Source organism: Bufo gargarizans, chromosome 9 (assembly GCF_014858855.1).
Source record: "Bufo gargarizans isolate SCDJY-AF-19 chromosome 9, ASM1485885v1, whole genome shotgun sequence".
NCBI lineage: Eukaryota > Metazoa > Chordata > Amphibia > Anura > Bufonidae > Bufo > Bufo gargarizans.
The window spans coordinates 109,364,327-109,381,507 of NC_058088.1; the positions used below are offsets into that span (position 1 = coordinate 109,364,327).

The following is a 17,181-nucleotide window of genomic DNA, read 5'->3' on the forward strand; positions in this document are numbered from 1 at the left end:
GAGAAAGGTCAACCACTACAGGGCAATAACAGTACATGAAGGGTGCCTGACTCAAGCTACTCACTGGACCCTGGGTAGTGGGGGGGGCGGGGCGGGGCTCCGATCCTGAGCCAGGTGTGGTAGAGGCACTCATGGTGCACAGGTCCCATCCACTAGAAACGCCAGAGGCATGAAGATCCGCTGGGTGCCATTTTCAAGCCAGCATTGCCCTCTTTTTATCCACTGGGCATGCGCCGGCGAGCCTCCATGTGTTTGATGTCATCACTTGGCAGCTGGAAGGAAGCGCATCCTAGCGTCGCTCCAGCAGCCACTACTGCTCCGCATATAGTCCTCCTAGACCGCCACAGGAGGGAACTTCGCCGGTGCCCAGGCACAGACCCCATTGGAGGAGGGAGAGCCGAACATGCCAGAATCGACCTCCGGTCTGTAAAGTAACAGGCACATGGATAATGCTGCCAGGAACCCCAAGGAGTTCCCAGCACTGGCGATGAGGGGAAGGGGTGGGGTTTTTAACCCCTCTGCTTTTTCATGTCCTATCAGAGGAAGTCAGTCTCAGTGTGTGCTGTCATGGAGACGACTAGGGAAATGAAGAATAGCAGAACACCCCACTATTAAACCAGTTGTCCTTCCCTGGAATCTGAATGTGGTTCTGTCAGGGCTTTGAACCACTGTCTAATATGTCAATTAGACTTCTTACTGTTAAAAGTAGGATTTTTGTCTTACCAGTAAAATCATTTTCTCGTTGAGTTCATTGGGGGACATAGAAGACTATGGGTATAGCAGCTGCCACGAGGAGGCGACACTAAGCAAAATAGTGTTAGCTCCTCCTCTCAGCTATACCCCTCCTGCAGACACTGAGCTAATCAGTTTGTATGAAAGCAGTAGGAACAGCCAGGAGAAGCCAACAGAAAACAATTAAAAGCAAAAAAATGTGAAGATGGGTCAGAGTCAAGAACTGGAGGGACCCATCAAGGAGAGCCAGCAATGTACTTACGGGGTGGGAGCTGTGTCCCTCACTGAACTCAGCGAGAAAATGATTTTACAGGTAAGACAAAAATCCTATTTTCTCGCTCGTATCATTGGGGGACACAGAAGACCATGGGACGTTAAAAAAGCAGTACCATGTACAGGGAACAAGACCAGAACAAATCCAAGGCCTGTCATAAGACCCCGCACAGAATTGCGTGGGGAGGATACACCCTGACCCCTGAAAAAGGACAGGAAGAGACATTCCCAGGAAGGCCAGACAGAGAGCGTCTGAATACCCAGATGCCCCGACTGGGCAGAAGAACAGCCCCGGGGACATAAGCCACGGCTTGGGAGACTTCGGAAAAAGTGGAGAGCACACCAAATATCCATGAGATAGACAAGAATGAAAACAAGTCAGTTGCCAGAGCAAACGGAGCAACTACGGAATATACCCGGAGACAGATAACATAGCCTGGGCCCAGACACTTCTAAGGAAGGTGATACTCGAGGACCAGCACCCCATGAAAAGCCCCCCCCCTTCCTAGGGAGATCAACAGACACGATATAGCATGTGAAGAAAACAAACTGAAAATGGTGTCTGGATACCAAGGGCCAGAGAACTGTGGACATGACAAATCTTGTTCCCCCCTGAGGGAAGAAGTAGATGTGTCAGAAGGCGACAACCCCCAACTCCATACCAGGCTGTCAAAGGAGCACTCCAGTAGAACCATTAACAAATCAGGGCTAGAAAACCTGAATGGCAGGCATGAACATGGCCCACAAGAAAAGAATATTGAGGTAAAGAAGAGACACAATGGGAACAAGGCAGTGGAACCGACCCCAATAAAAGTGTCTGCGATGACTTGCTCCCAGGTGTTTATGAAAGAGCCGACTCTTCCCCCAACCCTGATGGCGTCATTGCTTAGAGGAGGAAGGGGAAGGATCCCCTTTATTGGGATTGAAGAGGAAATTTCTTCCTTTCCCCCCTTTCGTATAGCTCCACCTCCCTGATTTCCCTCCATCTGTCTTGGTATCCTGAGGTTGTGGTTTGTTACGAAGAAACTGCCTCCTGTTTTTAGATTTATCTTCAGGAAACCCTTTTTTGCCATCAGTGGCGTTTTCTAGGATTTTATCCAAGTTGGGACCAAATACATACTGGCCATGGAACGGAAGAGATATCAACTTGTTCTTGGACATCATATCCCCCGACCAGGCCTTCAGTCAAAGGACCCTTCTAATTGTGTTAGACAGGACCGTCGTACCAGTGAATAGTCTTACGGACTCTGCTGAGGCATCTGCTAGGAAGCTAGTGGCCATCTTCAGTAGGGGAAGGCTGTGCAATCTTGTCCTCCCCTGAGGGAAGAAGTAGGGGTGTCAGAAGGCGAGAAACCCCAACTCCATACCAGGCTGTCAAAGGAGCACTCCAGTATAACCATTAACAAATCAGGGCTAGAGAACCTGAATGGCAGGCATGAACATGGCCCACAAGAAAAGAATATTGAGGCAAAGAAGAGACAGAATGGGAACAAGACCCCCAAAAAAATGGAAAAAATTGGGGAGTAACCTGGTAGGAAAAGAGTGCCCTCCGGGATGAAAAAAAAAGTCCCCTTTAGACCTACGGCCAAGGGATTTGTCTCCTAAGAATGTTCCTCAAGGAGAATGACAATGTGGTAAGCAGAGACATGGAGAGGAGGACTTTTAAGCTCCATAACAAGAGAAGAGAGAAGCAGTCTGATACCTATGGAAGGCTGCCTGAACTGGCAGACCTAACCGGAAGCTAAAGAAAAAGTATAGAGGCCTAGGGAACAGATAGAAGCAACGTACATGTCTGAAAACATAAAAGTTGCATAAACCCATCAGATACTATCGATTGCCACTACGGACCAACTCGCCTAAAGAATAAGAGAAGGAGGCTGTGAGGAATGTACTAAACAGCAAGACCGGAACCAGATATGGGATAAATACTGCGCCAAGAAGGGAGTGCGGATGTCGAACGCCACAAAGTCCCAGAAAAAAACTGTAACGGAACCATACTACTCGCGCAGATACTTCACAGCAGAAAGGGGGCGTACAAGAAGCAAACGGCTATGGAAACCTGCCAAGCAAGCAGAAACAGTATCTGGAGAAGTGCAACTACTCACCTTGCGGAATGGGAGAATAGAAGAGGCTGATACACTAGTTCTCTACTGAACCGGAAGTGGTGAAAACCAGGACAGTATGACCGCTGTACCAAGTGGGGGAAGCAGCGAAGACAACTCAGAGGTAAACTTCATAAGTGTATACCCAAACTTCTACAAGGAGGAAACGCTGATGCCGTCACCGTAGCAGATGGTAGAGGCAATGCACGACATGTGAAGGGAACAAGGCGGTAAACCAGCCCCACAGAAAATCGGTAGGTTATACCAGGTATAGAAAACCGCAATAGTGCCTACCAGAAGTGAGCAAATTCATCACCAGTAGCATGGCTTGGTATGGGCATTTGACCAGCTCCATAAGGAATAAGTGAACCTATCAGCCACAGTCTCAGGAACACCGTACCGTAAATGTGTTGTAGAAAACTGCATGAAATGCCAGGGTTGATACCCCACATGGAGGAAGGGGATGGGCAAGAACCTCAGGTGCCGCGCCCACTGACAATGCATCCTGTAAGCTAGAACCAGTGACTGGCATTTGAAGGAAGAACGCAAAAACTCCCCCTGGGAAGGGGGTCACACAGTAGTAGCCACGGAACAGCAGTAGCCCAAAAATCTACGGCCAGCGCAAAGACTGCCTCAGAGGGGGAGGCCATACCAGCACCAATGGCCTCTCCAGAGGGGAGACTCCACCTGAAAATGAGGTCAAACAGCAGTAGCCAACATGAACTGTTGGTGGCTCAATACTCCACCGGGGAAGGAAGAAAACTGGCAACCCGTGCAGACGTTCCACCTACTGAAGGAGTGTGGACGCCGATTGTGCCAAGGAAAAGCAACAAAATTAGAATGCTCCGCATGGGGACTCAAGGCACGAGGAGAGGCATGTCCTGGAAAAACATAGGTTGCCACATAGGTGCCCGACCCCAATCCGTACAATGACTACCTGAGGAAAAGGATAGTGTGAAAGTATTCACAGTATCCCGTGGTAGTGCCAAAATACCGCCTATGACGGGGGTAAGGCGATTGTGTCTAGCAAAGAGACCACCCTTGGAACGGATGGAATGCGACAAGGGGATAATGTGATAGGGAAGAAGATTCCAGAGGTAGTGGGAATACTCTGCCTATGGAAAGAGGGGAGCCTGACAAGATGTACAGTATCCACTGGTAGAACAAGTACCACTGGTTGTGGAACTACCCCGCCGATGGAAGGAGGTACAGGATCTTACAGTATGCAGGTGTGGTACCCATCTCCACCTAAAAAAGATGGAAAATTTAACAGTATAAACTGTTTCCAATGGTAGTGGAGTTACTCTGCTGACGGAAAAAGGGAAACCCGACAGATGTACAGTGCGCAGGCACTACTGGTTAACTGCTCAGTCAATAGAAGGAGGGTAATGCAACAGGATCTACATTATGCGATTGTGGTGAAACTAGTCCACCTAAAGAAGGTGGAAATCCAACCGAACAGAAGATACCCAGGATTAGTGCAATTACTCCGCCTGCGGAAGGGGTAATGCCACAGAACATACGGTCTCCGCTGGAAGTGCAATTACTCCGCCTAAGGAAGGAGAGTAAGGCTACAGTCTGTATAGGATCCAGTGATAACACAATTACTCCATGGAATGAGGATAATGTCACAGAATGTATCGTACCCAGTGGAAGTGTAAATACACCCACTATTGAAGGAGGGCAATGCTCCCGGGAATATATGATTCAGTGGCAGTGCCAATACTCCGCCTATGAAAGGAGGGTAATGGTACAGGATGTACAGTATCCAGTGGTATTGCTAGTACTCCGCCTATAAAAGGAGACTAATGTGACAGGCTGTACAGTATTCAGTGGTGAAGTAAATATTCCACCTATGGAAAGAGGCTTTGCTACCGGATGTATAGGGTCCAATGTGCAAATACCCCGCCTATGAAAAAAGAACAATGACACAGAATGAATAGGATCCAGTGGTAGCGCAAATACTTCGCCTAAGAAAGGAGAGTAATGCTACAGGCTGTACAGTATCCAGCGGTAGTGCAAGTACTCCGTCAAAGAAAGGAGAGTAATGCTACAGGCTGTACAGTATCCAGTGGTAGTGCAAGTACTCCGTCAAAGAAAGGAGGGCAATGCTACAAGCTGTACAGAATGCAGTAGAAGTGGAAGTATAGTACTCTGCCTAAGGAAGAAGGACAATGCTACAAGCTGTACAGTATCCAGTGGAATTACTCCGCCTAAGGAAGGCAGGCAATGCTACAGGCTGTACAGTATCCAATGGTAGTGCAAGTACTCCGCCTATGAAGGAGGGTAATGCTACAGGTCGGAAAGTATCCAGAGGTAGTGCAAGTACTCAGCCTATGAAGGAGAGTAATACTACAGGCTGTACATGATAACCTGGTAGTGCAAGTACTCCGCCTATGGAAGGGGGTAATGCTACAGGCTGTACAGTATCCAGTGATGATGCAAGTACTCCACCTATAAAAGAGGCCTTGCTACTGGAATGAGGGCCCGTGAGAGGCCAAGGATTTGAGGAAAAAAAAACATTTTACTGTGTTCACTTTAGAGAATACAGAAGGTCACCCAGCCTAAGGTTAACCCCTAGACCCTGTACACAGAGGAGGGGAGGAAGGTTAACCCCGCGCAGCAGGGAAAGGTAGGTAATACTTACCTGGACGGTCTGCCCATCCCGTTTCTAGCAGTGTCGCCTTCCTCAGTGTGCTGCCCCTTGGGGAGGACTTCTGGAAGTAGAAGATAAGGCTACTTTTACACTGGCATTTTGGCTTTCCGTTTGCGAGATCCGTTCAGGGCTCTCACAAGCGGTCCAAAACGGATCAGTTTGGCCTTAATGCATTCTGAATAGAAAAGAGTCCGCTCAGAATGCATCAGTTTGCCTCCGTTCAGTCTCCATTCCGCTTTGGAGACGGACACCAAAACGCTGCTTGCAGCGCTTTGGTGTCTGTCTGACGAAACTGAGCCAAACGGATCCGTCCTGACTTACAATATAAGTCAATGGGAACGGATCCGTTTTCACTGACACAATATGACAGAATATAAAACAATTCCATCTTCCATTAACTTTCAATGGAGTTCTTGACGGATCCATCTGGGCTATGTTAAAGATAATACAAACTGATCCGTTCTGAACGGATAAAGACGTTTGTATTATCTGAACGGATCCGCACCAAACGCGGATGAAAGTAGTGTGAAAGTAGCCTAAAGTGACACTGTAGCTGGCAGGTAACAGAGGATTTAAGAGCCACTGTTTGTCCTGGTCTTCCAGAGGTGGGGAACGAGCAGCGGGCTTGGGGACCCACTGGTCTTCCCCCTCAAGTGTGGGAACAGGTGGTTAGAGCCCACCTTTAGCCCGGAGCGAACAAAAAAATAAAATAAAAAAAAAGAGGAGGCGCTAACACTTTTTTTCTTAGTGTCGCCTCCTAGTGGGAGCAGCTATACCCATGGTCTTCTGTGTCCCCCAATGATACGAGCAAGAAAGTGTTTTTAGTGGCCATTGTATTGGCAAGGAGAGTGGGGGAAATTCAAGCTTTGAAGATAGAAGAACCCTTCTTCAAAGTTTTAGAAGACAGAATTGTCTTACGCTTTGAGCAATTCTTTCTTCCCAAGGTAGTTACAGACTCTTACAGGCAGGAGGTATTTTGCAGGTGGGTGCATGTGTGGGATTTAAGAACCTGTACAACGAACTGCAGCCAGTTTCCATACTTCTGATCAAATTGTGGGTCAAGCCGATGCAGCCAAGTACACCTTGGCTTTTCATATTTACCATGCACCAAGACGCTCTGAAGACGGTTTCATCTTTCCCACACATCTTTCTTAACTCACCATCAGTCATGTAATCTCAAATTTAACTCCTTGCTCTAATGTGTAAACAGGAACCCGGTCTCTTCTCCTGTGAACTACAGGATGACATCATCACCAATCAAATCCCCCCCTGGTAGTTCTCAAGCCCCTCCCAGCACCCCTCTGTATATCCCTTCATTCTGTTGAAGATGTGGAGGGGGGTGTAGGCTGGCCCCTACATATTTACTTACATTTTCGCTGACAGGTTTCTCCCTATACAGATATATACAAATAAATATCAAGCTGGGGAAGGGGGTTGCATGACCCACCCAGCAGACACTGCAGTTTTGTAGAACAAGACACAGTCCCTTGTAATGTGGGAGCCTGTCAGGATTTAATGCTGCCTGTGGTTAGGGCACTATGAATCTACTGACAGGTTCCCTTTAGGCCCCTTTCATACGAGTGTGGAGGATTGGCTCCAGATGCGTTCAGTGAAACTCGCACCATTTTGCAAGCAAATTCAGTCCGTTTTTTCCGTGCGGGTGCAATGTGTTTTGATGCGTTTTTCACGTGCATGATAAAAAACTGAAAGTTTACAAACAACATCTCTTAGCAACCATCAGTGAAAAACGCATCGCACTTGCTTGCGGATGCAATGCGTTTTTCACTGAAGCCCCACTCACTTCTATGGGCTGCGTGAAAATGCAGACTATAGAACATGCTGCGTTTTTCACGCAATGCAGAACTGAAGCATGGAAACAAAAAACACTCATGTACACAGACCCATTGAAATGAATGGGTCAGGATTCGGTGTGGGTGCTATGCGTTCACGTCACGCATTGCACCTGCGCGGAAGGGGCCTTAAAGTCGAAGTAATTGAAAAAAAAAAAATCATCATTAAGCTTTACAATCTGCACTGTGTGGAATAATCCTGGACATTACAAGACAACACTGCACACAATGGTAGTTAAATTACACACATTGATTTATTTGACAGGCAGCAAATAAAAAGGAAAAAAAAAAAAAAAACATTGAGGAAATGAAGGTTATTGTCCCTTAAAAAAATCCCTGCAAGAGCATAAAAATAATCACAGTATAAAACATAAAAAAGGCCTAGAGTAGTTCCAGTCCTGCTTAGGAACATAGCGCACAATAAGAAAAATGACTCTCAAGCAGCCCATTTCCATTATCTGTATGGCGTGCAGCTGCAACCTGCAGAGAACAGCAGCAGCCGTTTTCTGGTTGGATCCAACATTTATACAAATGGAGTGTATTGATTCAGACAAATGACAGCAATCAGGAATATTACTTCTCGGGATGGCTGTGGTGCACGATGGAGGAATTGTTCTGTCATCACTCGCTTTCAAACAGTCATGCGCGTTGCTGCCCCTAGTAAAGTGCAGCACATTACGGTGATGTGAGACCTGCAGAACCATTTGCCTCAGATTAGGCTACTTTCACACTGGCGTTTTGGCTTTCCGTTTGCAAGATCCGTTCAGGGCTCTCACAAGCGGTCCAAATCGGATCCGTTTGCATTCTGAATGGAAAAGGATCCGCCCAGAATGCATCAGTTTGCCTCCGTTCAGTCTCCATTCCGTTTTGGTGTCAGTCTGATGAAACTGAGCCAAACGGATCCGCCCTGGCACACAATATAAGCCAATAGGGACGGATCTGTTTTCACTGACACAATCAAAAACTGATCTGTCCTCCATAGACTTTCAATTGTGTTCAAGACTAACCCGTCTTGGCTATGTTAAAGATAATACAAACGGATCCGTACAAAACGAGAGTGTGAAAATAGCCTTAAAGTGTTAATCTAAAGGGGTTCTCTATATGAATTTAGAAAGCTTTGGAACATCTTATTAAAATACATGGTGGCCAGAACAGTATATGTACTGTATATAAGGCCTCATTTATTAAAAGTTCCTAGCAGAAACTTCTACCACCATGAACATATATTTTCCTATGGACCTCTCTGGGCCCAGTCCACACAGTATAGGCGGCTCAAAGCAGTTATCCTGTGATGGATAATGAGCACAGGATAGGTCATCATCATCAGTTTGGTGGAGGGGCAGAGTCTCAGCACCCCCCCAACCCCCCTTGATCAGCTGATTAAAGGAGCTGCCGCTGCGATCCCCAGGGCTCTAGGGGCCTTCCAAGCACAGTGCCATACATAATATAGCAGCTGTGCTTGGTATTGCAGTGCAGCCCCATTCACTTCATGGCAACTAGGCCATGTGACCGATGTACATTGACGTCACGTGGTCTAGGAAAAGGCTACAGCGCTCACAGAGCACCGGCCTCTTCTGATCGGATATTGATGACCCAGCCTGAGGATAGGTCATCAATAATAATTACTGGATAACCCTTTTGAAGGGGTTGTCCAGGATTTTTTATTTTATTTTTATGCGCTCCTCGTCCTCCAGTGGGACCTGTGAAGAGATCTACACTTACACTACACTCACTGCTCCATTCGGGCTCTGTGGCTCCTGGGGTGTCCGATCCCCACATGTAAACTTCCTGAACAGAAGAGGTGACTTGCGCCACTGCAGCCAACAACTGGCCTCAATGGTGATGTGGCACACGACCCAGCAGTGATTTGCTACTTGGGGACATGTCATTGGCTGCAGAGGCACACGTGATCGAGTCCATGTAGGGTACGGAAGTCTTGTGAAAACGTCCCAAGAGTCACAGGGCCTGAACAAAGTCTCAGGGGGAAGTTAAGTAAAGCTCTCTCCACAGGTCCCACTGGCTAGGACATTTGAAAAAAAAAAAAAATTCTGAAGCAACTGTATACTATACCACTGTATGTTTTTGTAAGCAGTGGCTCAGATAGTTTTGATAGTGAGGCCAATGGAGTTTGTTCTGGTCTGTACGGAGATGGTTATACCCCTTTAAAGCTAGATCTCTACCAACTGTTTTCTTTGTCGGACTTGATTATAGTTGCATTGTCACCACCATTTTCATGCAATTTGTGTTGCTGCTTATTCACAGCCTTAAAAGGAAATCTGTCACCATTTTTGCTGCCCTATTCGGGAACTTGTCACCAGTTTTATGCTGTCTGATCTGAGGGCAGAATAAACTGGTGACCGACCCTAAAATAAACACTTGGTTACTTACTGGGATTAACCTGGTGGTTTTCTTAAAGATCAGTACTGAGCAGCTCCAGTGCGACCCACGTGCTTTGTCAGCACAATCCAGTGCACGCACAAGGAGTCCTCATATGCATCAGCTCCCGGCTCCTACCACCCCCATATCATTGATGAGGGCTGTCAGCCATTCACGAGGCATCCGAGAGCTTATGACTAGAAAGACTCCCTGGCGCATGCACAGTATTGTGCTGACGCCAGCACTCGGCTCCTGCGGGAGCTACTTAAGAACACAAGTAGGTCAGTCCAAGTAAGTAACCCAGTGTTTGCTTCAGGGTCTCTTTCACCAGTTTATCCTGCCCTCAGATCGGACAGCATAACACTGGTGACCGCGTCAGTAGTTATGATTAAGTGGAGTTACACTTTTCACTATTAACTATGGTCAAGCATCAAGAGAATATGTTCCCAGTTCTCCTGTTATGGACGCAATACTGAAAAAAGTTAACCCATCATCACATACAAATACTGGGCAATCTGCAAATGAATGAGCATACATTACAAATAATACACATAACAAGTAGGGATCATGGAAATCATATACCCACATAATTATAGTCTCTGATTAAAACGCCATGCACTCAACCATATCAGTTCTGCAGTCTGCAATTCGCGGATCCGCAAAATACAGATGTGGTCCGTGTTGCATCCTTTGCACATTTCTGCCTAGCCACTGACTTCAAGGGTCGCAGTCCACGTTTTGCGGACAAATATAGGACATGTTCGATCTTTCTGTGGAACGGACATAAAGGTGCAGAAAACAGGCGGATTATCCGTGTGCTTTCCGCATCTGTATGTCCATTCTGCAAAAAGATAGAACATGTCCGCCAAACGAAGAACACATACCATTGTTTTCAAATACAATAAGGGCAGTACACGGACCACGTCCGGATATGGTCGTGAGAACAGGAGTCCAACTGCAGCAGTAAGGAATAGGGCACACAAGCGCCTTGGACGCATTAGGTTATAATGGATGTAATTCTAGGGATGGTGCTGCTGTTGTGTCATACAGAATTATGTACAAATCACACCATTCACTTCCAGGCAACTGTGGTGCAATCAGGAATCTACCAGACCGTAACTTCCTTTATTCCGGCGTTAATGTGATCTGACGTGGTACAGTATCAAGTATTCTGGAGTATCAGACAATCATAGAAAAGGTATATACAGAGTATTCTTAGACAACCAGGGCAATTATGCAATTTTGCACTGGAAACAAGCTGTCTGTCAGACCTTTTGGACTATTTGATGCCGGAATTAGTATTCTGGCCCCTGATATATCAGAAGTAATGCTTTGGTACAGAAATGACAATGGATTTAGGCTGAGATAAAGAACAAAGCGGGCACATGAGATACCAAGTTGGTTTTGAATCTGCCCAGCATTGCTCTACAGTGCAAAAAATCCCACCTACCAAGACATGAAATACACCTCAATCTATACTGGAAATTGTGTACAGATCCCAACAGTCTCCAGTGTATGTATGCACAGAATAACATTACTTCATTGCTTAGAGATCTTACAAGGAAATGCCCTTCCAGCGTCAATTTACAAGTAAATATGAAAAAAAAAAAAACAGTCTAAAAATCAATAAATTATAATATAAAAAGTTTAAAGCACATCATCACTGTGCAACTGAAAAATTCTCTTGCATAAAAAGAATGCACAGAGTTTTAATAAATATGGTCCTGTGCCTCTTTCCCCACCCACCAAATACATACAATCTCCTAAAATGAAGGGCAGAACACAGACGGAACCGTTCCTGAGGATGACATCCTACAGCTGTGCCATGTCTGGATGGGCCGATCTTCTAGCTTGGCGATGTTATATGCAATATTCCCAGGGTTCTGGCCCCTGCAATACAGAAATGATCAGAACTTAATTTTCTGCATGCAAATCACTTAAAATCTACCCTAATTATATAGTTACGTCTAATTAACATAAGGTTGGAAATGTCGAACAGGTGAGAGTCTTCTTGCCCGACTCTACTGTTTCCCCAATAATAAGGAGGTGTCTTACAATGGCCATCGCCTCTTGCTCTATAAAATTGCAAGATTTGTTTCATGCACCAGTCTTTGTGTCGTGGAGCCAGAAAACTAGCATACAGCTAATTTTTCGCATTGAGGATTCGTTTGTGTCATGTGACCACGGAGCGGGAGTGAAGCGCTTGCCATTACTTACCACTCTGTGGTCAGCCACCGGCCCATACCACTGTACTGGATCTGACACACGTAAGCGCACACTATGACCCGACGCTGTGTGACGTCAGGATGCAGTGCAGCGCGCGGAGAAGAAGAGCGCTCCTTCCTGGCACCGGGGGACATGGAGGGGCTGATCTGATGGCACCGGGGGACATGGAGGGGCTGATCTGATGGCACCGGGGGGACATGGAGGGGCTGATCTGATGGCACCGGGGGGACATGGAGGGGCTGATCTGATGGCACCGGGGGGACATGGAGGGGCTGATCTGATGGCACCGGGGGGACATGGAGGGGCTGATATGATGGCACCGGGGGGACATGGAGGGGCTGATCTGATGGCACCGGGGGGACATGGAGGGGCTGATCTGATGGCACCGGGGGGACATGGAGGGGCTGATCTGATGGCACCGGGGGGACATGGAGGGGCTGATCTGATGGCACCGGGGGGACATGGAGGGGCTGATCTGATGGCACCGGGGGGACATGGAGGGGCTGATCTGATGGCACCGGGGGGACATGGAGGGGCTGATCTGATGGCACCGGGGGGACATGGAGGGGCTGATCTGATGGCACCCGGGGGACATGGAGGGGCTGATCTGATGGCACCCGGGGGGACATGGAGGGGCTGATCTGATGGCACAGGGGGGACATGGAGGGGCTGATCTGATGGCACCCGGGGGACATGGAGGGGCTGATCTGATGGCACCCGGGGGACATGGAGGGGCTGATCTGATGGCACCCGGGGGACATGGAGGGGCTGATCTGATGGCACCCGGGGGACATGGAGGGGCTGATCTGATGGCACCCGGGGGACATGGAGGGGCTGATCTGATGGCACCCGGGGGACATGGAGGGGCTGATCTGATGGCACCCGGGGGACATGGAGGGGCTGATCTGATGGCACCCGGGGGACATGGAGGGGCTGATCTGATGGCACCCGGGGGACATGGAGGGGCTGATCTGATGGCACCCGGGGGACATGGAGGGGCTGATCTGATGGCACCCGGGGGACATGGAGGGGCTGATCTGATGGCACCGGGGGACATGGAGGGGCTGATCTGATGGCACCGGGGGACATGGAGGGGCTGATCTGATGGCACCGGGGGACATGGAGGGGCTGATCTGATGGCACCGGGGGACATGGAGGGGCTGATCTGATGGCACCCGGGGGGACATGGAGGGGCTGATCTGATGGCACCGGGGGGACATGGAGGGGCTGATCTGATGGCACCCGGGGGACATGGAGGGGCTGATCTGATGGCACCCGGGGGACATGGAGGGGCTGATCTGATGGCACCCGGGGGACATGGAGGGGCTGATCTGATGGCACCCGGGGGACATGGAGGGGCTGATCTGATGGCACTGGGGGGACATGGCAATGGATGGCATGGAAGGGCTGATGGCACTGGGGGGACATGGCAATGGATGGCATGGAAGGGCTGATGGCACTGGGGGAGTGGAGCTGAAGGCACTGGGGGGAACTGATGCACTTGGGCTGATCGCAGGGGGGGGGGACGAAGGGTTTTGGGGACTGATAGCAGGGGGTCTGAGTTTTTATAAAGGAAAACAGTCTATTAGTTCATTTTTTCTTATTAGATTACTCAATTAATCGTAAAAAATAATCGATAGAATACTCAATCACTAAAATAATAGTTTACTGCAGCCCTACAGCCAATGATAAGCCTGTAGGCACGCCAAGTGGCACCAGATAAGGCCTCTATAAGGCACCATATTCTCATCTAGAACCAATGCTTATATGGGAGAATACTACCTGTATAATATAGCATGTGATGGGGCATGCTACATTTTCTCTCTCACGGATTCATATAGAATACTTCTGCCTCTAAGTATAAAATTAGAGGAACAGCATGGGCTCATAGTCTATTATGTGTCATGTTACCGATCTGTAACAAGGACATGTGCATGATGTCTTGAACAGAATGCGGGAAGATAATCATAAAAAATATAAGACAAGTCACATGCATGTCAGACTTACCAATCTTAACAACTCCCAGCTAATGATCTGCAGATGACTATGTGTCCATTTCCAGGATTATGTGTGATGATTCATGAGAAACTGAAGAGAAAGTATTGGCCAATTAGTCTTTACACATCATTGGAGCAAGGGTAGTAGAAATGACATATCGAAGAGATAACAGAGGGCGTCCCCCTATGCAGCATGCCACATTGATTTCAAAGGGCATTATGTAATTCTTCACCATTCAGGTCCCAACTTACCTTATGGGTTTTCCAAACTGAACAACAGCTTTGATAACCGTTGTAGCCCAAGAGATCATAACCATCGCTACACGTCTATCTTCTGTATGTACTACTGCACTATTCTGCACTATTCTCACTGTCACAGTTCTTCTCTCCTGTAAGCCCAGTAGTTAGTAAATATATGCAGACTCAATAAAAAGACTACAAGATAATACGGAACTAGCTGGAGAATTACACACAAGCTATAGAAGAAATCAGGCATAATAAATAGCAGTCAGGTAAGATGCCCAGATCAAGAGAATTACAATTCCTTCCAGTGACCAGTAAAATACCTGGGTTCTCGTCATCTGTGCCTTCATCATCCCATTGATTGTCTCTGCCTAGGAGTGGGTTTTGAGATTCAGAAACCATCCTCATTGGAAATGAAAGTCCATCCCCAATGCTAAGAAAAGAGAAGAGGCTATGAATGATGAGGGGCACCGAATACGCAGTACTGTGAAAGATAGGATGGATTAATTAGGGTTAATTAGAAACCCAAAACCATATAATGTACCTTGTGAAAACAGGAATTAACCAAAGTCTTTTCCTCTTCCCAAACACTTGCTCCAGGTTTTTTCGGATGCCCAAGTGGAAGCCATTCTTATCAGAACCACTGGGAAACACCGGGGCTGAAAAGGCCTCTAAAAATTGCAAAAGTAAATGAACGTGTTATTGGTGTGCTAAGGCAATGACGGGAGAGTAGTGATGTTTCATGTGCATTTTATTAGAGATGAACAAATCGATTCTAACTAATCAAATTTGTTCAAAATTAGCCTTCTGGAGCACCAAGCGGCTAACCCCACTGCTCAAGAGACTCCCCCTCCCCTTAATTGATAGAGCCAGACATCTCGTCTGACCCTGTTAATCTCATGCCAGCACAGTTTCTCCGAATATCTGCACAAATGCAGAAAATCTGCTCCAGCTACCTGAGGAGCACAGATACCGCCTCTGGAGTCTGGGTACACCTGGAAGTGGAGGTGGCACTTCTCTACACAAAGCCATTGGCTCCACTTATAAGTGTATCCAGACATCAGCGGCACATGATCTACACTCCTCAGGTAGCAGCAGCAGATCTTGTACACTTGCACCGATACTTGGAACAATGGTGCTAGACAAGATGTCTCGCCAGTCAATCAATGGGGTGGGGAGTCTCTTGAGAAGAGGGGCCAGCCATCCAGAGGACCAATAATGAATGAATTTGATATTATCTGAATTGACTCATCTCTACATTTTTTCACTTCAATCATTAAGATATGATTGCTAAAAGCTAGGCCCAAACATTGAGGCTGTACTATTGAGGAAATGACAAGGTTACCCGTTGCGACTTCTATCAGGGGCAGTGTTGTCATAAAGCAGATTTAAACGGACATGCAGCTTTCTATAAAATCAATAATACAAGCAAATAGAAGCTTTATAGAGAAATACATTTCTCCTCTTATCCCTGCTCCCCACTTTCCTAAACTAACATACTCTCCGAATTCTATGCTAAATCCATTTTGGGAGACAAAGATAGGAGGAGGAGCAGCGGTGAGAGAGACACACACAAACAAACTATCTCAGTTAATAGAAAGTATTATATCTCACTAAAGTGCTTTATTTACGTCTATACTGCACAGTACTTGGCTAATCTCCTATATAGTGACTGAGCAGAAACTCCTGTCTCCATGTGCACTCTATGGACAACTGAGAATAAGGCCACATGCACACGACCATATCCATTCTGCAGTTTGCATTTTTTGCGCATCCACTGACTTCAACGGGTCCGCATTTTGCAGAAAATTATAGGACATTTTCTATCTATCAGCCTTACAGCTGTTCCTAATTAGTTCTACTGGGTATGGATGTTCTTAAAAGGGTTGTCCACCCCATTACAAGTGATGGCCATCAGTATATGATCAGTGGGAGACCAACTCCACACACCCCACCTATCAGCTGTTCTGCAGTAACATCGGCAATGCAACTAAACAGCTCTCTGCGTTGTGCAGTGGACAGCACTGGTTAATGCAGCTCTGCTCCCACTGAAGGGACCGAGGATAGGCCATCTCCTGTAAAGGAGTGGACAACCCCTTTAAGGCCGGATTCATACATCCATATTCCAGATGCGTTTCCTGGTCTGACCACAGGTTTAATATATCCCCATGATGTTGTGTGTTCAGGTCAGTAAACTCATGATCAAGCTGGGATTCCCACATCCAGAATACACGTGTGAATCTGGCTTAGGCTCCAAGTGCACATAGTAGATCATTGGAAGATACTGCAATATTATCACAGGTAATAATAATCAATGAATAAGGAATGGACATATGAAATAGTCTACATGCCATTTCATAAAAAAATAATTAGGTTTGCCGTACAGTAACAGTCCATCTTTCTGCGTGAGAATCCTGATAGAGCCACTTTATATTTCTGCTCTTACGGCCTCATTTACAACACATTTACCAGTGCTCTTGAGGACTGGCAACATATTGTATTACAGACTATATTGTTATAAAACCTGCAGTACAGGGCACGAGTACAAGGGAGGCCTTTTATTCGTTATTTTTTAGGAGGATATGTACTAGTGGAATATATAGTGCAAGGCAACCTCAGACTTTGCACACAAAATGCTCCTAATTAAGCAATAATCCCCTGCAATAAAGCTTCATAATTACTTGGGAGTTAGAGAAGTCTGTGCGAGGGTTGCCACAGCAACACAC

The 17,181-nt window shown here is 47.0% G+C and overlaps 1 protein-coding gene across 1 annotated transcript in view; it reads right to left on the reverse strand.

The window, feature by feature from the left end:
- Positions 1-8,587: 8,587 nt before the first annotated feature.
- The window catches only part of ZDHHC15 (zinc finger DHHC-type palmitoyltransferase 15), a 47,434-nt gene continuing 38,840 nt past the window's right edge, over positions 8,588-17,181 (reverse strand). Inside the window, exons 9-12 of the mRNA XM_044306318.1 lie at positions 15,000-15,126; positions 14,779-14,888; positions 14,223-14,303; positions 8,588-11,879 (exon numbers count right to left, since the gene is read on the reverse strand). Of these exons, the coding sequence (XP_044162253.1) occupies positions 14,260-14,303; positions 14,779-14,888; positions 15,000-15,126 (281 nt within the window). The 3' untranslated portion in view covers positions 8,588-11,879; positions 14,223-14,259. The remainder of the gene's footprint in view (positions 11,880-14,222; positions 14,304-14,778; positions 14,889-14,999; positions 15,127-17,181) is intronic.